Below are 27303 nucleotides of genomic sequence, written 5' to 3' on the forward strand. Positions count from 1 at the left end.
TTTTTTTTTTTTCTTTTTTTTCTTCTTTTACAAGAAAACCTGCAGTGTCCACAGAAATTCATATATGTGTGTATTATCTTCTAACTTATTTGCTTAAAATGTGGCACAAATTATTCTGACACCCTTAACAGTCAACTGGAAAATCTTTCTGAGGTGGTTTCCAAACATTTTGCTCATTAGCTTTTTAGAACTCTGCTGGACTTTATGTTTTTTTGTTTTGTTTTGTTTTGTTTCCAAGTCTAGCTCTGTCACCCAGTCTGGAGTGCAGTGGTGCAATCTCGGCTCACTGCAACCTCCACCTCCCAGGTTCACGTGATTATTCTGCCTCAGCCTCCTGAGTAGCTGGGATTACAGGCGTGCACCACCACGCCCGACTAATTTTTGTATTTTTAGTAGAGACGGGGTTTCACTATGTTGGTCAAGCTGATCTCGAACTCCTGACCTCGTGATCCGCCCACCTCAGCCTCCCAAAGTGCTGGGGTGACAGGTGTGAGCCAGCGCGCCTGGCCAGACTTTGTGTTTTAATGGAGTTGTGTAACTCAAAATATTCTCAGGGTGTGTGTAGCTGTGTGCATGTGTATGTGAGTGCATAATCCAGGCGTGCATTTTTTTTTCCTACATTCATAACCATATACTAAGCTATTTTGTAAATGTTCTGGAGCAGAGCATAGACGATCACAACAAGCTCAAACAGAAACCTCCAGTTTTAGTACTCAGTTCAATTTAGTCTAGTCTTCTTGGTCCCATACAAAAGGGCATTATTGAAAGAGCATTAAAAATTAATACATATTTATAAACTCAAAGAAAAAGGCTTCACAACCTCTCTTCGTAAAGGAGACAGGGGCTTTTGCCCCATGGCTCTGTGCAGAGCATCTCCTTGTTTGCCCCATGGCTCTGCGCAGAGCATCTCCTTGTTCCTCAGGCTGTACACAACAGTGTTCAGTAGGGGAGTGATGACAGTGTAGATCACTGTGATGAGTCTGTCCTGTCCCAGGGAACTCTGGGACTTAGGCTTCAGGTAGATGATGGAGGCACAGCCATAGTGGATGATAACCACTGTGAGGTGGGAGGCGCAGGTGGCAAAGGCCTTCTTCCAACCTTCAGCTGAGGCAATCGTAAGAATGGTGGAGATGATGAGGACATAGGAGACAAAGACCAGGTCCATAGGTAGGACAAGGACACAGACACTGACAACAAAGTTGATGATCTCATTGACAGTGGTGTCTGTGCAGGCCAGCTTCAGCAGGGGTCTCACATCACAGAAGAAGTGGGAGATGACAAAGGTATCACAGAACAGCAGGCCAAACACAGATGTTACTTGGACAATGGCCATGCAAGGTGGCCATTGGACAAAGGCCAATCCCCAGTGACACAGAGGCCAGTTGGATACAGGCCCTTTTACTCATGATGACTGAACACCTTAGGGGGTTGCAGATGGCCACATAGCGGTCATATCCCATGACTGTGAGCAGGAAGCAGTTGTTGATGCCAAAGGTGAGATAGAAGAAGAGCTGAATGGCACAGCTGTGGGTGGCAATGGGCTGGTGAGGATTCATGAGACCAGGAAGCATATAGGGAATGATGGCCACAGTGTAGCAGGTCTCAAAGATGGATAGCATGCTCAGGAAGAAGTACATGGGGTGGGGAGTGTGGAGATGATGGTCCAGGCGAACAATGGTCATGATAATCACATTGCCAGAGAGAGTCAGCAGGTACAAAGTTAGAAAAACAACAAAAAAGACAAGTCTGTACTGCCACCTGAAGCTGGAGAAACCTTCAAAGAGGAACTCAGTCACAAAAGTGGAATTTGGCTTTGGCATCAAGGTAGGTCTAGGTTTGAAAGAGCTGGGCAGAGGAAAGGAAGATGTGATGAGTTAATCATGAGAGTAAGCTGGACCAAGGCTTTCTGTAAAAAGCATGTCCATCCTCTGAGCAATGCCCTAGACCTGTTGTCTACTTGCTCAGAATAATCACCTGTCCTCACCCCCTTCTTTGGAAGCGTAGAAGGGTACCCTAGGACTCTGGGATTGAGAGCAGAGATAGTGATCAGAAGGTGGTAACAAACTGAAAGAGATCTGTAGAAATAACTCCCCGATTCTTTTTTATTATTATTATTATATACCCAGAGGTATATGATCCAGAGGTGTGCTTGCTGGATCATATGGAGGTCAGAGGAACATCCATACTCTTTTCCACAGTGGCTACATCATTTTACGTTCCCACCCACAGTGCACAATTTCTCAACATCCTCTCCAACACTTGTTATCTTTTGATTATAGATTTAAAAAAAATACTAGCCACCCTAACTGTTATGAGGTGATATTGCATTGTGGTTATGATTTGCATTTCCCTGATGGTTAGTGACACTGAACATATTTTCTACACCTGAATTAAAATCAAAATCTAGAAGAGATATTTGCATTCTCATGTTCATTACAGCACCATTCACAATAGCCAAATTGTGGAAACAACCCAGCTGTCCGTTGACAGATGAATGAATAAAGGCAATGTGGTATGTACATAGAATGTAATGTTGTTAAGCCTTTTTTAAAAAAGGAAATCCTGCCCTTTGCAACAACTGGAGGACATTGTGCTAAATGGTATAAGCCAGTCACAGGAGGACAAATATTGCATGATTCCACTTAGATGCGGTATTTAAAATAGTCAAAGTCATAGAAGCAGGGAATAGAATGGTGATTACTGGGGAACAAGAAAGAGGAAGTGGGGACTTGTTGTTCAATTCATGTAAAGTTTCAATTATGCAAGATAATTAGTTCTAGAGAGCTGCTGTACAGCATAATTCTTAAACAATACTGTAATATGCACTTAAAAATTTTTAAGATGGTATATCTCGTGTTACGTGCCTTACCACAAAAAACAAAAAGCAAAGGGACACAAGGAAGTGTTTAAAGGTGATAAATATATTTGTTACCTTAATTATGATGATGATTTCACAGGTGTATGTATATGGCCAAACTCACTAAATTGTACACTTTAAATGTATGTAGTATATTATATATCCATTGTACTTCAATAAAGCTGTTTAAAGAAAGAAAGAAACAACTACCTGGCCATTGAAGGAGTGGGCCTACGTCAAGGAAGAAGCAGGTGCTACATCAAATGTGCCTAGCTCTAGAGTTCCTTCTCAACACACTCCTGAATTACTTCCCAAGGATCCAGTGAGGAATAGTGAAGAATAGAAGATGTGAGACTGATTGATATCCTTTTCACACTGTCAGCAGTTTTCTATGCCAAAGGCCCTGTGGGAGTCCTGAGAATGCTTCTCCTCCTCAGAACCCTAGGTCCTGATCTTCACTTATCTAAGCCCTGCATCTAAAATCTTCAGTGACCATCAAAGAGTAGAAAAGGGAACACTTCTACTGATGACTTTTTCTAGAGACCTTGCAATAAATATCACCTAGGATCATAAAAAATGGTTTGATATGGTGTTGCAATATTTAGATTGTCTCCTTGAATTCTAATCAAAGGTAGAAAAGATGGCAAAATGAATCTGAGGGTCATTCTTTAAGTAGGAAATAGATTTTTCTAGTATGAGAGCAAAGATAATATTCATTTAATCAGAGAAAGAGGAAGCATCCTATTTTTTTACTTCAATTTTGCATATTCCAAGCTATGTTGTGGATACAAATAAGCTGATCCACCTTCCTTTTGTCTTACCTCAAGTAGACCCAACATGAGAGATTGTACTGGTGCAGATGAACCTTGCTCCTTATACCCACATCTACTCCTGATAAATTCTCACCATGTTTAACCATTATCTCCATTCAGAAAGCTGAGGACTGTCCTGACTACCACCCTTCCCTTTTCCACACAAAGATAGTGCCTCCTGGAATTCTCTCTTCCTGTCCCCTCCTCTTCATGCTTTCTACCAATGCCCAACTACTGACTGCCATCACCTTCCTCTATGATCACCACAAGGCCTCCTAACAAATCTGTCTTCTTTTGGTTGATCTTAGTCTAAGTCTTCCTCCTGGATGTTACCATTAACTTTTTTCAAAAACCTGTTCATGGAGCTCTCCTGCATAAATTCCTCAATAGCTCCTCGGAATCTTAACCATAATATTTAACTCATTTGTAAGTTGAGTATGTTAATATTTCATAGAATTGCCATGAAAATTAAATGGGTTACTTGTATGAAGAGTTTGACCTAGCATTTGACATATAGGAAACCCTCAATAAATGCTAGTGTTATCAGAAGTTACAGTTATTTCTTTTTCATTTTTCCCAAATTAGCAAGTTTAAATTTCTAAGAGGATCAGGGGTAGGGGTGGAGGGGCTTCAATCTAGTATTTCTGGATTTGTAAACAAGTATGCAATTATCCTAACGTTAACTTTGTAAGTGTTGTAACTTCCCTTGCAGTTGTTCAAGTGGACTTTTTAAATGCTCTTTTAAAATCTTTCTTGAAGTGCATTGACCAAATCCATGCACTGCTCCATGTATTATACTAACACAGGTGTGGATTAAGTTGAGTATCATTTTCGGTTTTGCCTCTAATCCTCTAATCCCTTTCCTGAAGATGCTCAATATTTTACTTCTCCCTTGGGTCATAGTCGCTCATCCAACTAATATATCTTGAAACAATCTGCAGTGACATCTAGATCCCTTGCCTGGGTTATAATTGATAGTGTGGAGCCCATTGTTGTAAGACCACAGTTTCCTTTACACATGCATACATTAAAATTAATTCACATTATTTTCATAATGTAATTTTATTTTATTAACCAGAAGATCTTATTCAGGTCTGTGGCCTTGAATATTTGCCTCCCTCTCTTCCAGATAGTTATTTAAACTGCTAACACTCCCCCAAAAATGTTATCCCAGTTCCATCTAAAAGAATAATCAGTAAAGGGATGCAGAGTGGAATGGGGAAATTTAAAATATAGGCAAGGATAGGATTACTCATCTAAAGTCTAGGAAGTATAGGTGAGGAGGGAAAAATGCGAGATAAAAAAGTGGAGAGGGTACAGATAGACAGAAACCTCAAAATTCAGGTAATGTCTTTGACTTTGGAGTTTGTATTGCCTTTCCTTGCTTTCAAATAAATTACAAAAAATGTGAAACAGGCCTGTTCCTGGCCCAATCCTAGATGAGCGTAGTGTTTACAATTTTTCCCTGAAGAAGAAAACTTACTTATCCTCTTGTTTCCTAAATCTTTAAAAATCTGCTGTGCATTTTCATTTTATCCATGGACCGAAACATCACATGTGCCCTGTAAATATGTACAACTATTATGTATAAATTTTTAAAACGAAATAAGCCAGGCACAGAAAGAAAAATATCATATGTTCTCACTTACATGTGAGAGCTTAAAACGTTGATCTCAGGGAGGTAGAGAGGAGAATGATGGTTACAAGAGGCTGGAAATGGTGAGGTTGTGGATGAAGAGAGGCTGGTTAACAGGTACAAACATATGGTTACAAGGAATCCATTCTGGTGCTCGATAGTACAGGAGGTAACTAGAATTTATTTTATATTTCAAAATTTCTAAAAGAGAAGATGTGAAGTGTTCCCACCACAAAGAAATAATAAATGTTTGAGATGATGGATATTCTAATTACTTCAATTTTATCATTACACGTTGTATTAGTGTATCGAAAATCACATGCACCACATAAATATGCAGAATTATATATTAATAAAGCAACCTTTGAAATCTAAAACAAAAAGTCTCCTGTGCATTTCAATTTGCTTAAACTACAGTTGTGCTTGATTTTACCAACAACTTCTTCAAGAGTTCAATGCATTGGGAAGTCACAAAGTATAAGTACTGGCGCTAGTGCTAAGAAAATAAAGATGACCCAATTGGTCTTTTTTCTCCTGGAGCTTAGATTCTTGGACAGCATTAGGTATAGGATCCAATTACAGTCTTCCAAGTACTTTATGGCCCTTTTCTCTACATTAGTCTATTCATCTACATTTCCAACTTCTTAGAAATCACATTCTTTCTTATGAGAGCCCATGTTCCCCCTTCCATAGACTATCACTGGCTATGCAATAACAGTATATACTATCAGAAACATTCCCCATCCCAGCAGTTAAGGAAGTGAAACTCATCAAGTAGCATGTTTTTTGAGTCTTCTAGGGAGTTGTGCTTATGCCTGAATTATATCCACCACTCTGGAAATTTGACTGCCTACAATCATGTATTATAGATTTTTTTTCTTTCTTTCTTTTTTTTTTTTTTTTTTACTGATAATTATACAATGTTTCCCAGATTTTTGTCAATGCCTTTTCTAAGATTATTTAAAACACATCAGTTATTTAACTAACAATCACTTTATGGAACTAAGGTATTTTACTGAAGAGCCTGTGAATTTCCTTAACAGAGGGTCACTAATGTCATACTGAGCAGAGCTATAGTTTTTCCCCCTTTTCTGGCTAATCTTTAGATAGTACCAAGAATGTGATAACTAAAGGAGCTATTTAGAGAGGAAGGAAATAATGCCTATCTCAGTCTTCCTGTGTCTGACACCAGAAGTGAAGCCACACTAAGTTTCCCTAGATTCTCACATGTCCGTCCACTGGAAGGATTTCAACTTTGGGTCACAAAGCATTAACTTTGGCTTAGGTGTTTTTTAATAAGGTACAAATTGTCTGTCCCCAGTACTAGCTGTCTCTGTCTCCAAAACAACACTTACTACTCCCAAGTGATAATGGCAGAAGACACAATCCAAACAGCAGAGCATCTGGAGACCTCATTACTAATGCAGCTCGTTTCCTAATCCTGAGAATAACACTTTGGAGAACAGAGTTGGCTTGGCTATTACGGACAATCTCTGGGATGAAAAGGCTTATTTCCCTTATTAGCGTGGGTAATAGTCCTGCTAAAATCCATGTCAGATTTTTCTGTCCATTTCTCTGGTGCCAAGGGAGGGAAGCTTAAGGCCTTATAGAGTAACTGTTCATACATGAGAGAATAGAAGCGACAATTATTAAGCAGGGTTTATGCATGGGGCCCTCATACAGAGGGCTGACCTTCAGATACTCTGACACTTGAAGCACTTTAAAGTCTCTGGAAAGAATCAACAACCCTGTTCCTGAATTCTATTGTATGAGCTTTCATACTTTTAAACTGAGCTTTCTCATCTCTCAGCTTCTTGCCACACACCCTATGTTCATTTTGGAGCCCTCAGCTCAGTTTGTCTCAAGGCCTCAGCCTTGCCAGGGAACCTCCTGCATATTAAATCCACCTCATTATCCATAGCCCAAACAGATGGTAATGAGTATCTATAGTTGAAAGATACGTAAAAGTTGGCACTCAATTGTCACACATTTTTAACTAATTATTTCTTTGCGTTGGTCTTGATTGCTAACTCAATTGTCAGCTCCTTAGATATAGAGACTTTCTGTCATCCATCTTTTGTTCTCTCAGTGAACTTAGAGCTGCTGCTACTTCTAAAAAAAATACCTATTACATGCTCTTATTATATGCTAGGTACTAAACTATGCAATGCACACATATTAACTCATTTAATCTTAAGAATGAACCTACAAGATAGCACAATTGTACTGCTTTTGAGGAGAAAACAGACACAGAGATGTTATATAATTTCCCGTAGGACACTGAACTGATAAATGGGAAACTAGGACTTAAACAAAGGAAATCCAGCCTTATAATTTGGGCTATATTGGTAATATTGAATTTAATTTGAATTTGTGTTCAATAGTGGTACTGCTAATGGTAGCAACCTAAAAAGACATCTTGGCAATGGTGAAAAAAGCATTAGATTAGAGATTTGGTTTACCTAGGTTTTAGTTCCATCGTTGTGACTAACTTGTCAAGTATTTAGACTGACATGTATGTGGGCCTTGGTGTGTTCATCCATGAGTGATGATATAATAATGTGGTAGTGGTGATGCTGCTGCTGATGACTTTGCCTCCTACTCTGCATCCATCACCTTGTTTTATGTTACCTCACAATAACATGATAAAGTAGACATATACATCCACACTGTTATCCCTAGTTTACAAATGAAAAAACTGAAGACAAGTGAGAGAACTGGAATAAGTGACTCCTTACCAGGATTCTTTTCACCCTGCTACTATTCATACACAAAATTGAAGGATACAATTAGTTCTCCTACACCTCTAGAATGATGCTATAGTGACCGTAATATATGGATATAGCTACTAAGTCAGTGAATGGTTGAGAAGCCAAGATTCTAGAAAGAAAGAATATGCAGATGTGTTAGCTTGACCCTCAATTCTTTGCAGTTTCCTTGAAGAATTGTAATTTGCTGTTTGTGGTCTTTGGTCAAAAGAACTAATAAACTGAGCAGAGTATCTAGAAATTTCCATATGCTTAAGGGTTATACTCTCTGTGAAAGGGTAAAGTGGAAATAAATGAACCCTTCACAAAGACTAAAACTTCAAATTAATTTAATTTCCAGTTAGATTAATATGATCTTGCCCCTAGTCTAACTACATGTGGAGAAGCAAAATAAAATATTCTCTAGAGGAAGATAATAGAATCTAGAGTACCAATTTGTCTTTATAATTTTTTGTTATAGTACTGGAGTAGGAAAACTACAGCCCATGAGCCCACTACATGTTTTTGCATAGGCTGCAAGGGATATACTAGTTTTTACAATTTTAAGTAATTGAAAATAAATTTAAAATCTACTTTGTGACATGTGAAAACTATGTAAAATTCAAATATCAGTAAGCACACACAAAAAAATGAAATTTTTTGAACCACAACCCCACTCATTCACTTATGTATAATCTATGACTTCTTTTGTGTTACTATGGCAGAATTTAATAGTTGGAACAGGGACTTATGTATGATCCACAAACCTTAAATTATTTATTACCTAGCCCTTTTCAGGAAAGTGTGAGGATTTCTGATAGAGAGTGTCCAAGATGTAATAAAAATGCACCAGACATACCAGGATAAAAAAACAAAGATCAAAGACTCAAGAAATTTTTTTAAAAAAACACTCAATGCAAACAAACCCATAAAATAATCATATTAAAGTTACAAGATACAAATTTAAGATAAACATAACTGTGGCAGACACATTCTAAGGTGACTTATAATGAGTCACACCCATGTATTCCCTTTCTTTGAGTGTGGGCAGAACTGTGACTTGCCTCTGTTCAATAGAATATGGCAAAGATGATGATACGTCTCATTCCCATGCTTATATAACATTATATAAGAATTTATCATAACAGAATGGAGCAAGAATACAACTTGTTGACTTTAAAGAATTAAGCGGCCATGTTTTAGAGGATTTATAACAGGGTCATGTAGCAAGGAATATAGGCAACATCTAGGAACTAACAGTGTCAGTTGAAAGCCAGAGAGAAAACACAACCTCAGTCCTATAACCACAAGGGGCTAAATTCTGCTAACAACCACATGAGTTTGGAAGTGGATGCCAAACTCCAGGAAGGAATACAGCTCTGCTGATGCTGATTGCTGGTGTGTGAGATTCTGAGCAGAGAACCCAGCTAAGCCATGCTTAGAACACCTGTCCAGTGGAAATTTTGTGGCATTTTAAGCTACTAAACATGTTAATTTGTTATGCAGCAATAAAAACTATTATAATTATTACTATGTTGAAAAAATAATATACAACAAATTTTCAAATCACAGCAGAGAATGAGAAATATTATTTAAAAATAAAGTGAAAACACCAGAAGTATAAAATATAAGAGAAACTAAGAACTTAATAGATGTTTTAACACCACATTAAAAATAACTGGAGATAAAATCAGTGAATTGGAAGAAGTGTCAGTAAAAAATATCTAGATTGAAGCACAGAGAAAAAATGTAGTGTAATATGTATAAAAGAGTGTAAGAAGCATATAGAACCCTGGGAAAAGATCTAGCATAAGTGTAATTAGACTACCAGATTAACAGGGGAGATAGAATGTATCAGAAGCAATATACGAAGAAATAGTGGCCATGAATTTTTCAAACTTGAGGAAAACATTAAGACACAAATTCAAGAATCACCCTGAGTTACCTACCAACAGGATAAATACATATTCACTGATACATAAAATACATGTAGACATATCAAATAAAACAACAGAAAAAAGAAAGAAAGAAAAAGCCTTAAAAAGAGTTAGAGTAAAAAGACATTATTTTCAAAGACTAACAATAAGGCTAATAATTGACCCCTTAACAGCAGGAAAACAGAAATTAATGGAATGACATTTTCAACATACTGAAAGAAAACAACTGCCAAGCTAGAATTCTATCATCAGGGAAAATATGGTTTCAAAAGGAAGACAAAAACAATAATAGCTTTAGATATGCAAGAAAAAAAAAAAGAGAGAGAGAATTTGTCACCAGCAAACCCAAATTAAAAGAAACATGAAAAGGAGTTAGGTAGAAGGGAAATTCATCCTAGATGGAAACAGAAATTTAAACAAACAAAAATGACTTTTAAAAAATCAGAAAAGATAAAAATATGGGTAAGTAAATTAATAATTTATATTGTATACACTAGCAACCATAATGCCTTGTGTATTTAAAAATATTTATAAGTTAAAATACATAACAATAAAAGCATTGAAATGAAGATAAATTAAAATTTTTTACAGTCTTTACATTTTCTTTGAACTGTAACCTCTGAAATAATCATTAAGACAATGTATACATAACAAATTGACAAAAGAGAAACAAAAAATAAAAACAATCTAAAATAAAGCAAAAAGAGAAGGGAGGTATACAAAAAATGGAAAAAAAAATAAAACAAATTCTAACATAATATATTTAAACTCAAATATATTAGTAATTTCATTAAATGCAATGAATGTAAAAGAAATAATAGGCCAATTAGTAAACAGAGTTACAGATTGAATAGGAAAAAGGATTGTTTACAACAGACACATTAATTATCAGCATACAGAAAGGTTAAAAGAAGAATGGAAGTTAGTTTTTTGAAAAAAAAATTAATAAAACAGATAGACCACTAACTAAACTAAAAAAGAAGAGAGAAGAATCAAATAGACACAACAAAAAAAAGATAAAGAGAATATCACCACTGATCTCACAGAAATACAAACAACCATCAGAGTGTACTATAGACACCTCTATGCACATAAACTGGTAAATCTAGAGGAAATGGATAAATTCCTGGACATATACACTATCCCAAGCTTGAAACAGGAAAAAAGTTGAATCCCTGAATAAACCAAAAACAAAACCTGAAATTGATGCAGTAATAAATAGCCTACCAACCAAAAGAAGTCCAGGACCATCCGATTTACAGCTGAATTTTACCAGAGGTACAAAGAGGAGTTGGTACCATTTTTTTTCTGCAACTATTCCAAACACTTGAAAAGGAGGGACTCCCCCGAACTCATTTTATGAGGCCAGGGTCATCCTGATACCAAAACCTGGCAGAAATACTACAACAAAAGAAAACTTCAGGCCAATATCCCTGATGAACATTGAGGCAAAAATCCTTAATAAAATACTGGAAAACTGAATCAGCAGCAAATCAAAAAGCTTATTCACCATGATAAGGTCGGCTTCATCTCTGGGATGCCAGGCTTGTTCAACATATGCAAACCAATAAATGTAATTCATCATATAAATAGGACTAAGGACAAAAACCACACAATTATCTCAATAACTGCAGAAAAGGGCTTCAATAAAATTCAACATCCCTTCATGTTAAAAACTCTTAATAAACTAGGTGTTGATGGAACACACCTCAAAATAATCAGATACTTTTATGAAAAACCCACAGGCAATATCATGCTGAATGGGCACAAGCTAGAAGCATTCCCCTTGAAAGCCAGCACCATACAAGGATGCCCTCTCTCATCACTCCTATTCAACATAGCATTGGAAGTTCTGGCCAGGGTGAAGTGGAGGATCTCTTCAAGGAGAACTACAAACCACTGTTCAATGAAATCAGAGAGGACACAAGTGGAAAAACATTCCATGCTCATGAATAGGAAGAATCAATATTGTAAAAATGGCCACACTGCCCAAGGTAGTTTATAGATTCAATCCTATTCCCATTAAATTACCATTGCAATTCTTCACAAAATTAAAAAAAAAAAACTACTTTAAAATCCATATGAAACCAGAAAAGAGCCCGTATAGCCAAGACAATCCTAAGCAAGAAGAGCAAACCTGGAGGCATCACACTACCTGACTTCAAATCATACTACAAGCCTACAGTAACCAAAACAGCATGGTATTGGTACAAAAACAGACACATGGACCAATACAACAGAATAGAGAACTCAGAAATAAGACCACACATCTACAACCATCTGATCTTCAACAAACCTGACAAAAACAAACAATGGGGAAAGGATTCCCTGTTTAATAAATGGGTCTGGGAGAACTGGCTAGCCATATGCAGAAAACTGAAACTGGACCCCTTCCTTACACCTTGTACAAAAATTAACTCAATATGGCTTAAAGACTTAAATGTAAATCCCAAAATTATAAAAACCCTAGAAGAAAAGCTAGGCAGTACCATTCAGGACATAGGCATGGGCGATAATTTCATGATGAAAACATCGAAAGCAATTGCAATAAAAGCAAAAATTGACAAATTGGATCTGATTAAACTAAAGAGCTTCTGCACAACAAAAGAAACTATCATCAGAGTGAACAGACAATCTACAGAATGGGGGAAAGTTTTTGCAATCTACCCATCTGACAAAGGTCTAATATTCAGAAACTACAAGGAACTTAAACAAATTTACAAGAAAGAAACCAAACAACCCCATTAAAAAGTGGGCAAAGGACATGAACAGGCACTTCTCAAAAGAAGACATTTATGTGGCCAATAAACATATGAAAAAAGCTCAACATCACCGATCATTAGAGAAATGCAAATCAAAACCACAATGAGATGCCATCTCACATCAGTCAGAATGGCAATTATTAAAAAGTTAAAACAGGACAGGCGCAGTGGCTCACGCCTGTAATCCCAACACTTTGGGAGGCTGAGGCAGGTGGATCACTTGAGGTCAGGAGTTTGAGACCAGCCTAGCCAACATGGTGAAACCCTGTCTCTACTAAAACTACAAAAAAATTAGGCAGGTGTGGTGGTGGGTGCCTGTGATCCCAGACAATTGGGAGGCTGAGGCAGGAGAATTGCTTGAACCCAGGAAGTGGAGGTTGCAGTGAGCCAAGACTATGCCATTGCACTCCAGCCCAGGCAACAAGAACGAAACTCCATTCCCCCAACAGAATCAAGAAGCAAAAGATGCTGGCAAGCCTGTGGAGAAATAGGAATGCTTTTACACTGCTGGTGGGAATGTAAATTCGTTCAGACAGTGTGGCAATTCTTCAAAGACCTAGAACCAGAAATATCATTTGACCCAGCAATCCTATTACCGAGTATATACCCCAAAGAATATAAATCATTCTATTATATAACCAGTGATGCACACATATGTTTATTGCAGCACTATTCACAATAGCAAACACATGAAATCAACCCAAATGTCCATCAGTGATAGACTGAACAAAGAAAATGTGGTACATATACACCATAGAATACTATGCAGCCATAAAAAGGAATGAGATCATGTCTTTTGCAGGGGTATGGATGGAGCTGAAAGCCACTCTCCTCAGCAAACTAATACAAGAACAGAAAATCAAATACTGCATGTTCTCACTTGTAAGTGGTAGCTGAACAATGAGAACACATGGGCACAGGGAGGGGAAAAACACACACTGGGGCCTGTTGGGAGGTAGGGTGTGGGGGGAGGGAGAGCATCAGGAATTACAGCTAATGCATGCTAGACTTAATACCTAGGTGACGGGTTGATAGTATGGCAAATCACTATGGCACATGTTTACCTATGTAACAGACCTGCACATCCTACACATGTATCCTGGAATTTAAATAAAATAAAATAAAATTTTAAAATAGCAAAGAATGGAAAAATATATCATGTGAATACTAACCAAAAGAAGGCTGATGTTTTATGTTAAAATAAGGCAAAAAGATAAAAATGTATTTAGGCTTATTTTGTGGCCTGACATATGGTATTGCCTGGAGAATATTCAAAAAATACTTGAAAAGAGAATGTATTCTCTCTTTTTTTAATGGAGTCTTTCATAAATATCAGATCTGGATGGTTCGTAGTGTTTGTTCAAGTTTTCTATATCCTTACAGATTTTTTTTGTTCTACAAATTACTGAAATAGAATCACTGAAATCTTTAATTGTTGACTTGTCTATTTCTCCTTCCTAATCTATATTTTTTTGCTTCAGGAATTTGGGGATCTGTTCTCATGCGTATATACACTTATAATTGTATATTTTTCTAACATGTTGACTCTTTTATCACATCAAAATAAATTTCTTTGTCTTTCTTTTTCCAAAAAAACCCATAAATCTTTACTAAAATTATCAAGCATTGTCACAATGATAATTGTCCTTGGCTAGTACTTAACCACACTTTTGTTTTTATTTCTTTTTTTTTATTATTATACTTTAAGTTCTAGGGTACATGTGCAAAATGTGCAGGTTTGTTACATACGTATACATGTGCCATGTTGGTGTGTTGCACCCATCAACTCATAATTTACATTAGGAGTTTCTCCTAATGCTATTCCTCCCCCAGCTCCCCACCCCCAGACAGGCCGCAATATGTGATGCCGCCCTGTGTCCATGTGTTCTCGTTGTTCAACTCCCACCTGTGAGTGAGAACATGCAGTGTCTGGTTTTCTGTCCTTGTGATAGTTTGCTTAGAAAGATGGTTTCCAGCTTCATTCATGTCCCTGCAAAAGACAGGAATTCATCCTGTTTTTATGGCTGCATAGTATTCCATGGTGTATATGTGCCACATTTTCTTAATTAAGTCTATCATTGATGGACATTTGGATTGATTCCAACTCTTTGCTATTGTGAATAGTGCCACAATAAACATACATGTGCATGTGTCCTTACAGCAGCATGATTTATAATCCTTTGGGTATATCCCCAGTAATGGGATGGCTGGGTCTAACGGTATTTCTAGTTCTAGATCCTTGAGGAATCGCCACATTGTCTTCCACAATGGTTGAGCTAGTTTACAGTCCCACCAGCAGTGTAAAAGTGTTCCTATTTCTCCACATCCTCTCCAGCACCTGTTGTTTCCTGACTTTTGAATGATTGCCATTCTAACTGGTGTGAGATGGTATCTCATTGTGGTTTTGATTTTTTTTTTTTTTTCCCGCAATGGAGTGTCTCTCTGTCTCCCAGGCTGGAGTGCAGTGGCATGATCTCCCCTCACTGCAACCTCTACCTCCTAGGTTCAAGGGATTCTCCTGCCTCAGCCTCCCAAATAACTGGGACTACAGGCACCCACCACCATCCCCGGCTAATTTATATATTTTTAGTAGAAATTGGGTTTCACCATGTTGGCCAGGCTTGTCTCAAACTCCTGACCTCAAGTGATCCACCCACCTTGGCCTCCCAAAGTGCTGGGATTATAGGCATGAGCCACCACACCTGGCCTTATATCTTTGTCTTATAATATTCCATGTCTGAAAGTCTATTTTTGTTTGATGTTAATACAGTTGACCCTTGAACAATGTGAGGAGTAGGGGCATTGATCCCTGCACAGTCAGAAATTTGAGTATAACTTTTGACTAACCCAAAGCTTAACTGCTAATAGCCTAGTGTGGACCGGAAGCTTTACCAATAACATAAACAGCTGATTAATACATATTTTTGATGTTATGTGTATTACATACTATATTTTCACAACAGGGTAAGCTAGAAAAAAGACAATATTAAGAAAATCATAAGGAAGAGAAAATATATTTATTATTTTTTAAGTGGAAGTGGATCATCATTAAGGTCTTCACCTTTGTCTTCATATTGATTAGGCTGAGGAGGAGAGGAGGGATTAGTCTTATTGTCTCAGGGGTGGCAGAGGCAAAAGAGGTGCATGAAATAGAAGGAAAGGCAAGAGAGACAGGCACACACTGTAACTTAACAGAAATACACTATAATTTATCTCTGAATCTTCCACTTTATTTCTCTAAAAATGTTTTTATATGGTATCAATTCTTCTTCCACCTTTGCTTTAATTTCAAATCTCCTATTATCCATGTTGTTTAAAAAAAAAAAAAAGGCAACCTTGAATCATCAGAACCCTTCTACCAGATTATCTAATGTCAATATGTTTTCTGGCACTAATTCCTCTACATCTTCTTCCACATCTTCTTCCTCACTGTCTGGCACTGGTTCAGAAACACTCATCTCCATTAAGTCATCTTCTTAATGGAAGACATTAATTCCATTAATTCCTCTGATATGATGTCTATTATTTCTTGAATTTCTCCGAGATCTGTACCTTGAAACTCTTTACCCTCTACCTTTTTAGTTTTTCCATATCCACAATCCCTTTCATGACTTTCTTGATTGGCTCTGTCATAAATCATGTGAAGTCATGCACATCATCTGGACACAATTTTCTCCTGCAAAAATTTATTGTTTCAGTCTTGTTGGGCTTTCATGACTTTTTCCGTAATAATGATGGTATCTTCAATGATGTAAGCCTTCCAGACTTTCATGATGTACTCTATATTGTGGTTCTCTCCCATAGCATTGAAAATCTTTTTCATAGAGTACCACATGTAGTGAGCCTTAAATGTTCTTATGATCCCCTGATCTAGAGGCTAGATGCTGAATTAGAGATGTTGTGTTTGGGTGCAAGTTGACCACTTCTATGCCTTTTGTGTTGAAGTCATGGCATTCTGGGTGGCTAGGGAAATTGTCCAAAATCAAAGAATTTCAAAAGGCAGTTCCTTACTGGCAAGGTACTTACTGACTTCAGAGACAAAGCATCAATGGAACCAATCCAGAAAAAGGGTTCTCGTCCAGACCTTCTTGTTATACAATCCAATGACTGGCAGCTAGTATTTATATTTTCCCCAAGTCTCAGAAGCTAGCAAGCTTTATAGATAAGGGCAGTCTTGATTATAAACTCAACTGCATCTGCACAAAAAATTAGAGTATGCCAAATTCTTCCTGCTGTAAAAATCTGGTGTTCACTTCTCTTTCTTACTAATAAATATAATTTGTGACCTGTTTACAGAATAGGGTACTTTTGCCTATATTAAAAACATCTTCAGGAAGGTATCCTTTCTACTCAATAATTTCCTTAATGGCATCTGGGAAATTGCTGCTTCTTTGTTAGCAGAAGCTGTTTTTCCTATTGTCTTGATATTTTTTAAGCAAAACTTTTTTTTTTTTTGAGAAGGGAGTCTTGCTCTGTCGCCAGGTTAGAGTACAGTGGCGTGATCTCGGCTCACTGTAAACTCTGCCTCCTGGGTTCGAGAGAGTCTCATGCCTCAGTCTCCTGAGTAGCTGGGATTACAGGCACTCGCCACCACACCCAGTTAATTTATTGTATTTTTAGTAGAGATGGGGTTTCAACGTGTTGGTCAGGATGGTCTCAATCTCCTGGCCTTGTGATCTGCCTGCCTCGTCCTCCCCAAGTGCTGGGATTACATAGGTGAGCCACTATGCCCGGCCCCAAACTTCTTTCTAAAAGTATCATACCATCCTTTGCTGGCATTAAATTCTTCAACTTTAGATCTTCACCTTCCTTTTACTTTAAGTTGTCATATAATGACTTTGCTTTTTCTCAAATAGTATTAGAGTACACAGGTATGCCTTGATTATAATAGCAAATCCTGCCATTTCATGAAATGAAAAGCTGCATTTTCAATATGAGATTAAAAAATATTTTATGAAATGTGCAAGATTTTCACATCTGCTGGTGCAGCTGTAGCGATGGTTTCACTAATTTCCTTTTCTTACCACGGTCCTTACACTGGATTCATTTATCTCAAAATGGTGGGCAACCACAGCTGCAGACCTCGATCTATGGTACACAGCAAACAGTTAAACTTTTTCTTTAATGCTATGGCTTTTCTCTGTTTCTTGAGAGCACATTTAGCGTTGCTAGTGTCACTTTGTATGGGTCCCATGATTAACTATATTACTCTAAATATGATGAAAAATACATAAGTACCACGAGATTTTACTCTTTACTGTGTTATACAGTTTACTGGAGAAATGAACTGCTCACATGGATATGATCAGTGTCACAGGGCATTTTAAGCAGATACTGGTAACACTTGAGCTCACCACAAAAGCAACAGGAGGTGGCTATGAAATTATTACAATAGTACGGTATATACTATGGTCAATTTTATACAGTTATGACTTAATACTGCATATTTTCATTTGTTTATATTTCTTTCAACTGCAAATTGCAGTTTGTGTGCATAAGTTTTGATGCATTTTAACTTTTTATAATAGGTTCATGTATATTTTATGGTAGTAAATGATAAACTAGCATTTGCATATGTTTTACGCATTGATGACATAATTAACTTTTTCTTAGTTATTGTGATATTTGTAGGTCACACAGTTGGTGTGCTTTATGAAGTTGCCACTAATCTCCAAATAATTTTACAATATTTTTATGGGAATACAGAAAAATTCCATGTATAAGTGGACCCACAGAGTTTGAACTCATTTTGTTCAAGTGTAAATTGAATAGCCACTTCAGCTCTCTTATGCTTACTGTTTGTATGATTTATTTATTTACAACCTTTCACCATAAAAGTATTTATGTCTTTGATTCTAAAATGTATCTCCTATAAACAAAACATAGCTGGATACTGTTGTTTATGTAATCCAATCTGGTAATCTCTCTCTTTTAATCAGACTATTTAGTCCACTCACTTTTAATTTAATTACTGATATGATTGAATCAATATCTTCCATTTTATTTGTTTTCCATGTTTTATATATTTTCTATTCCTCTGTTCCCCTTTTACTGCTTTCTTTTCTGTTAAGCATATGATTTTTAAATTAAATTAAAGAAAAAATAACAGAATGCAATACATACACATACATTTCTTTATAATTACCTACTTATGTTACATAGGTAGTGTGGTGTTAAATTTTATGTGTCAACTTGGCTGAGGTAAGAGATGCCCAGATAGCTGGTAAAACATTATTTCTGGGTGTGTCTGTGAGAGTGTTTCTGGAAGGGATTAGCACTGGAATCAGCAGACTAAATAAAGAAGATCACCCTCACCAATGTGAGTAGGCATCATCCAATCCATTGAAGGCCTGAAAAGAACAAAAATGTGTAGGAAGTCCAAATTTCCCCTCTGCTTGTACTGGGACATCCACCTTCTCCTGCCCTTAGGCATGAGTGATCCTTGTTCTCAGACTCAGACCACAACTTTCATTTTGGCTTCTCAGATCACAGGCCTTAGGACTTGGACTGCATTACACCACCAGCTTTCCTGGTGGTTCGGCTTGTAGACAGCAGATCATGGAACTTCTTTGCCTCCATAATGTGTGTGCCAATTTTTGCAATATATGTCATCTTACTTTATACATGTAAATACATAAAGTACACACACACAAATACACACACATATATATTCTATTGCTTCCACCTCTTTGAAGAAAACTTACTAATATAGTTAGAATTTCTGTTTGTTGTTGTTTTTCATTCTTCTTGTAGATACGAATTGCTGCCAGTTTTCACTTCCTTTCAGCCCGAAGAATTCCTTTAGTATTTATGGTAAGGTAGGTCTGCTAACAACAAATGCTCTCAGTCTTTGTTTATCTGGGAACATCTCTATTTTGCCTTCATTTTTGAAGGACATTGTTGCTAAATGTAGAATCATTTTTTAAAATGTTTTATTTTTTCCTTCAACAACTTGAATGCCATTTACTTATCTTCTGCTGTTAATGTTTTGTGTGTTCAAACATCAGCTGTTAATTATATTGCTTTTTCTCTGTACATGATGAGTCTGTTTCTCAGGCTGTTTTCAAGATTTTATCTTTGTATTTAGCTTTCAGTGGCTTGACTGTGATGTGTCTATATGTGATTCTCTTTGCATCGGATTTTTGGAGCTTCTTGAATCTATGTTTTTTTCATTAAATTAGGAAGTTTCAGGCATTATTTTCAAATATTTTTCTACCCCTTTATTCATTTTCTGGGAATCCTTCTACATCTATGTTGGTATGTTTTAGTTTGGCTTACGAATCTCTGAGACACTTCATTTTTCTTCATTCTTGTGTTTGCCTGTGTTTTTGGACTAAATAATTTGTATTGATTAATCTTCAAGTTCATCATTCTTTCTTCTGCCATGTCATATTTGCTGTTGATACCATGAAATAAAATTTTCACTTCAGTTAATTTATTTTTTAAGTGTAGAATTTGTATTTGCTTCCTTTTGTAGCTTCTATTTGTTTTTTAAAAGTACAGGCTGGGCGTGGTGGCTCACGCCTGTAATCCCAGCACCTTGGGAGGCCGAGGCGGGCAGATCACAAGCTCAGGAGATCGTGACCATCCTGGTGAACATGGTGAAACCCCATTTCTACTAAAAATACAAAAAATTAGCTGGGTGTAGTGGTGGGCACCTGTAGTCCCAGCTACTTGAGAGGCTCAGGCAGGAGAATGGTGTGAACCCGGAGGGCAGAGGTTGCAGTGAGCCAAGATCATGCCACTGCACTCCAGCTTGGGCGACAGAGCCAGACTTTGTCTCAAAAAAAAAAAAAGTCCAAAATTTCTGGATCATTGTCATGATATTTTTCTTTTAATTCGTTGAACATAGTTTCATTTAATTCTCTAAACATTTTATAAAATCTATTTTCATATCTCTGCCTGCTAAATCAACATATGGGGTCATTCAAAACAATTTCTATTGACTGTTTTTGTCCCCTGAGTTTGACTCTTACTTTTCTGTGTCTTTATATGATTTATAATATATGGTTAATAACAGAACATTTTGTAGCAACTCTGGATTTTGTTTTATGTTTTCAAATGTCACTCTTGTTGTTTGCCTTTTTTAGTTACTTTCTCCAACTTAAATGCAGAATCTGCTGAATGTGGATGCTAGTGTAATCTTTGTTTTTAATTAAGTTTTTAGCCTAGAATTCTAGGATTTTCCCTTTGACTATATTGCTTAATGGTTAACTATGGGACAGAGGTTGTAAACAAACACGTAGAGCTCCTGAGGTTACACCCCCTGTTGATCAACTTGTGTCCAAGCTGTGAATGTAGCCAAAGTTCCAGCCAGTTCTCAGGTCTCACCTGGCTTTCATTTTTAATGAGGCTTTCTCAGGTGGTCTCTTTTGTTTGAAGCTGGACTTTCTCACCCAACCCCTGCTGCAAATATAGATTGACTTTTCTGACACCAAAGCTGCTGTTTTTTTACAACCAACTTCAATCAGATAAAACCAAAGTTTCTACCCACTGACCTGGGGGCATGAGGAAGACTTTGGGAGCATCCCCAGACTAAAAAAACAAAAACAACATCGAAAACAGAAACAACAACAACAAAAAGCAAAAAAACAGACTCTTGCTATTCTTATCTGAGGCTCTAGTTATTTTTTGAGCATAAATGTTTCTTAATTTCTTATCTGTCTTTCATCAATTTCCAGTGTCCTGAAATGGTTGTTTATGATAATTCCATCCATTTTATATTTGTTTTGTAAAAGGGAATTGATGACCTTTTCTGGCCACCATTACTAGAAACTCTGTCCACTTCACTCTCTCTATGGCTCCATTGCCTCCTAATCCAAAACTAGTGTCAAGTCTCAGAAGACCCCTAATTCACAGTATTGGAAACCTGGGAAACGTGTGTAAGAATTGATTCTAAATTTGTTAGACAGAAGAGGAAGAAACACAATATTGATATAGGCAACGTGTATGGACATGTGTACTTAGCCAGAGATTCCAGGCCCAATACATCTGATCAAGGAGATTAGAATAGCTGTTGCTGTTTGCTCAGTTGCTGAAATGTGGACTCAACCAGGGGAAATCTTAACAGTGACTATTTTCTACCAACTATAATTGAATATGTGAGACGTTGCCATTGAATGGTTCACTGATTTCAATAGGAAGAATGAAATCCCATTAAGAACAAAGTGTCACCATGTACCTACTGGATAATAAAGAGTATATGTGATTAATAAAATGGGTAGCAGTAGTCTTTAGAACTGTTTGCTTGCAGAACTCTTTGGTGCTACATAATTGACTATGGCATTCCTGAGACTGAAATAGAATGAAAAATAGATCCATATAATAGTAATAATGTTTTTAAAATCTCTGGGACTGACGAGCATAATCCTGACTTGAGTCACCATAATGAAGAATTATACCTCTCATCTAATTTCCAGACTAGCTCAAGTTTATCTTCCCAGGACCTCTTGAATGGTGATACCCTCTTGAGGATGCACCCTATGACATTGCTGTACATACATAATATAAATTCTTTTTGTGATCTTGCCTAAAGGAACCTGCATTCATTCACCAAGGTAACTGATTATAAAGAATATATTCACACTTTGGAGAGATTAGTAGACACTGCCTCTGAACTGACACTTATCCATGGATACCAAACACAATTGTCTTAGTCCATTTTCTGTTGCTATAACAGAATACCACAGAATGGATAATTTTATAAATAACAGAAGTTTGACTCACTGTTCTGGAGCCGAAGCCCATGAGAATGGCACTGGCATCTGATGAGGGTCAGCCCATGGTAGAATGAGGAAGCAAGCATGCATGTGAGGCAGAGAGAAAATTGGGCCACATTCATCCTTTTTATCAAGAACCCATTCCCGTAATAACTAATGCACTTTGCTGATAACAGTATTAGCCCATTCATGGGAGTAGAGTCCTCATGACCTAGTCACCTGTTAAAAGTCCTACCTCTCAACATTGTTACAATTACAATTAAATTTCAAAATGAGTTTTGGCAGAAACATTCAGACCATAGCAACGATGTAGCATAGAGGCTCATGAAGGTCAACTAAAATTAGCAAAGTTTGTTCTGAATTTATTTTGTAACATGTCCAGCGATTCCCAAATACACCCTATTTATTTCCCTATTTCTAAATGTATTATTTGAAATAGACACATTTTGCAGTATATTACACATCAGCTACTTCAAACTTTTTCCTAAGTAATTCCTGATACCTTCAGTTTTGAGTAGGGCCCAAAACAAGAGAAGGCTCTGAAGTTAGTCAAGAATACAATGCAAGCAGCTCTACCATTAAAGCCTTACAACTCAGTAGATCCCACGTAATCAACCAGAGTTTATTTTTTATAGTGACTGGTATGTGTGTTTAAAATATTTATTTGTGGCAATATCACAGGGTCTGTTCTTAAAGGTACATGGCCAGCTCTTCATTCAAGGACTCTAGTCTGAAATTGGGTGAGAGGCTATAATGATTCTCCATGTAGAGAATTAAGTTGGTATTTTATGAAGCTACAACAGGAGTATTATAATGCAGGCCCTTCAGACTTCTTTAAAAAGTTGCACTTTCTCTAGAGAAACATCTTCTGATAAATGACTCAAATCACTGCTAGCATTGGTAAAGGCAGGTCTCTTGACTATGCATCGTAGGATGACTATTGTGAGCTGGTTCTATGTGTCCCAACAAGCCAAAATCATCTTCATGTCTACCACCCTAGTTCCAGCTCTCATCATGTTTCCATTGGAGAACTGCAGGATCTTCCTAATTAAATTTTCTGCTTCCAAATTTGCTTCTCCAATTCATTTTTCTCATTCCAACTAGGCTTTTTGAAATGCACATCTGATTGTGCTATTCGCGGTTTTAAAAGCTTTGCTGGTTCCACATTGGCCTTACAAAGTGGCACAAGACTCTGTACGATCTCATCCCCTATTACCTTCTAACATCATCTCTCCCTCAGACGGTGTGTACAATTTTGCCTTCTATCACTTCTCAAAATGAGTTATTATCATTAATCTCTCAAGTCCTTCACTCATGTTTTTCTCTCTATCTTAAAATTCCTTTCCTGTTTGACCTGCATCTATCTTAAATATTCCTGCTTGAACATCATTCCTCAGAAAAGTATTTAAAGTCTTCCCAGGCTGGGACAATCTGCCTTCTCTGTTATATACTCTCATAATGGCCTATACCTTTCCTTATAGCATTTATTTTTGTTCATAATAATGCATTTACTTGTGAGATGATTTATTTGAAATATGCCTAGGTGCAAAGGCTATACACTGGACAAGGACAAGGATACCTAATCAGGGAGAGAATGAGGGATAAAATCCAGCTCACAGTCCACTTGACAAGCCATGCATCCTGTTATAGATCTCCCTCTGTCTATAAGCAGGAGTGCCCTTTTACTAATTGTATAAATATAGTCTCTGCTCACCAAGGAGTGTGTACATTGGCTGCATCTACACGAAGAGTCTCCTTTTGCCAATTTGCACAAAGATAACAATGGATTAGCTATAGTTCTGTATGCCTCCCTCCTTGATAGTCTCTATGAGAGCAAACACTATGACTGTTTTTGTCATGCTTGTATCCTCAATACTCAGCATAATTCCTCTCACATAAGTAGATCTCCATTAATATTTATTGGTTTAATAAATGAAGAAATGATTCTCAAACAGATAATAAATAGACCATTTTATTTTGCAGGTTTCTTCTGGGTTCATTGGTTTGTTAACAAAATAGATTTTACATTGTAAGATGCAAGCTGCTTCCGTGAGTCAATAACCACAGGCAATGAGTTTTGTTTTACTAATTGCCCAAATTCCTAATCAGATTCCCGGGACAGAGTCACAAACTCTGCTTTCGTCTGTGCTCTGGAATGATTCTCAAGGGGAAGTCCTCAGATTTCTAGATCAGATGAAGTTGCTTCTTTTTCAGGAGTAAACAGAGTTCCTGGATTTGGGGTTGCAAGAGATTTCAATTCTACAGGAAGACTTTCCCAAACCAGAGGAGTCAATGCTCTGGACCTTGAATTAGTCATCCTACTCGAAGCTTCCTTCTGACACTCAGGAAGTGCTGATCATCCAGGCTTGAAGCTTTCAGTTTCTCCTACTAGACCTTTTGGAGAGAGTCTAATCTCAGGGTTTGTTTTGTTTTGTTTTGTTTTGTTTTATTTATTTATTTATTTATTTTTCATGTTCAAATATACCAGCTAAAAGGAGAATTTCTCTCATTTCCTCTTCCAAGTTTGCAAAAAGTAAGTGGTTATGATAGAAAAAATAGCAGAAGAAACTTGATTTTAAATTTTCTGATATACTTCCTTTTTCTCTTCGGTTTTCTGATTATTTTTGTGATATTTGAGTTTCATAATTTCCTTGTATCTTGTATGATGGCTGATTGAGACCTGATGACTTATAAAGTGAAATATAGTATTCTTATAAGTTTTATGTTTAAACAATAAAATCAGCTGCAGAAAATCGTGGACGGAAGAGTAAATAAGACAACTCTCGTAACTCCCAGAATTGTCATCAGTTCCTGATGTCCCTGGCATCTTTTGAGTCAATAAGGCTGAGAGTTAGGCATTTTTCATCCAGCTGTTGTCTCCTTCTTCTCTTACCTGAACATCTTGCCTGAAAATTCATTCAGTACGGCATTGATTTGGTGGAAATGCATGGGATTTGGGGTCAGAAATATCTTTGTTTCACACCTGCTACTGCCAATTACTAGATCTGTGAGTCCGACTTAAGTAGCTTATCTGACTGAGCCTCAAATTCTCCACCTATCAAATGGGAATATTTTATTTCCTTGCAGAGCAATCACTAGCTTTTAGGCTGGTGTACGTTAACCAAATGTTAGTTTCTGCATTTTATTTTCTAACTCCTCAGCCATTTAGAGTATAAGGGTCACCTTCATTTTTCCATCAGCTTTGAGAGTCTCTATGCTACGTTGACACCCCTTATCTATCATGCACAGTCCTGGTCAGATTACTGTTCCTGCCCCTTTTCGGCAACATTGCATGGGGGCATCAGGATCACTACTTTCAGAAAAATGTACTCAGCATAAGTGTGTGTGTGTGTGTGAGAGAGAGAGAGAGATAGGTGGATGTGAATTAGAATGAGGCTAAGAATTCTAGGCAGATAGATACTAGACTTGCCACAGCAGAGAACAAATAAAAGTAACACCATTTTCCTCTGAGCCTCACCCTCCTATCAGATGTTAGTAGCTACATCAGGAACTAAGAGGAAATTGGGTAACACTTACACAGTCCATGTACCTGCCTCTTCACGGAGACATCAAAAGCAACTCAGAATGAGATACAATGATTCCTTTTTTAAAAAAATGTCTTCCTAAAGAAGGTTCATTCACTTCTGTATATCAGTGTTTCATGTATCAGTATCTCAGCTGAGATAAAAATAATTTTTTCTTCCAGTAAGACATTTTTTAATAGCAAAGGACTCAGTGTTCAGGGTCAAGAGAGTCGAGTTTCCAAGATAGCTCTGCCATGAACTAAATGTGTGATATTCCTTTTTCCTTTTTGGAATTCAGTTTTCTCACATTTCTACCACATAGTTATTTCTGATAGATTTATTATGACTTTGAAGAATAAAGAAAACTGTAAAATGCAAAAAAAATCATATATGTTTTTACCATCTTTTTAGAAAAAAGAGCTATTCACAAAAACTTAATTTAAGAATTGGAAAACTAACTCAGAATAATTGTTCATGTCCCTTCTTAATGGTTTGTCAGCATTTAATTTATCTGTCCATCTTTTCCTACACTGCCATTTCGTGTCTTTTAGTTCTAGCAGCTTCTCAGCTTCTGCAACTTAATGAGCTCTGTGGATTTTATCCTTTCCTATCTATCTGTATGCCAGTTTCTCTGTCTTTCTTTTGCTTGGGTGCTTCATATGCTCCACATGCCTGCAGTTTCCCTAAAGGAAGAGACCATGTTCTCTACCTCTCACTGCCCTATAGCTCTGTAGTCGAGATTCTCACTTAAATACATTTCTTGATTTCTGTGAGCCCAAATAAGTATTTCTGTGTATATCTGGCAGAGGTGAGGGTCTCCTTCTTCAGACTGGAACTATCTTAAGAGCATTCCCTTATTCATTAGTTCATTTAACACATACTTATCAAAAACTTAAAATATGTCAAAAATTAGGGCCGCTTTAGCGATATGGAATTGAGAATGATCTCTGTAATAAGAAAGCTTAAAATCTAGTTGAAATGTCAGATAATAATTTCAATTGAAGGTGACAAGTGCTATAGTAGAAGGAATGAAATGCAAAGAGAACCAAGAAGGGAGAGATATCTAGATGGAAATATGGTTGAGAGAATGGCCTCAAGAAAGGCTTAAAAAGTTGAACATATCCTCAAACCCACTGCATAAGTAATACATATTTATCATGGACACGGCAAAAATTAGGAGATGGTAGACACCCATAATTACACCATGCAGAACCATGTTCTACTAACATTTAGATGATTTCCATTCAGCCTTTCTCTATGTAGATATTCATATAATTGAGATTATTCTGTATATACTACATCATATCCT

General features: G+C 37.0%; 1 protein-coding gene and 2 pseudogenes across 1 annotated transcript in view; 1 reads left to right on the top strand and 2 right to left on the bottom strand.

Annotated features, from left to right (window-relative positions):
* The window catches only part of LOC105538855, a 3180-nt pseudogene extending 2555 nt beyond the window's left edge, over positions 1–625 (bottom strand).
* Positions 626–785: 160 nt separating this feature from the next.
* The window catches only part of LOC105538805 (olfactory receptor 10J3-like), a 47850-nt gene continuing 21332 nt past the window's right edge, over positions 786–27303 (bottom strand). Inside the window, 2 exon segments of the mRNA XM_011978749.1 lie at positions 786–1336; positions 1338–1845. Of these exon segments, the coding sequence (XP_011834139.1) occupies positions 791–1336; positions 1338–1845 (1054 nt within the window). The 3' untranslated portion in view covers positions 786–790.
* The window catches only part of LOC105538836, a 31318-nt pseudogene continuing 8974 nt past the window's right edge, over positions 4960–27303 (top strand).

The sequence above is a fragment of the Mandrillus leucophaeus genome, unplaced genomic scaffold, assembly GCF_000951045.1.
Source record: "Mandrillus leucophaeus isolate KB7577 unplaced genomic scaffold, Mleu.le_1.0 Scaffold1034, whole genome shotgun sequence".
Lineage (NCBI taxonomy): Eukaryota > Metazoa > Chordata > Mammalia > Primates > Cercopithecidae > Mandrillus > Mandrillus leucophaeus.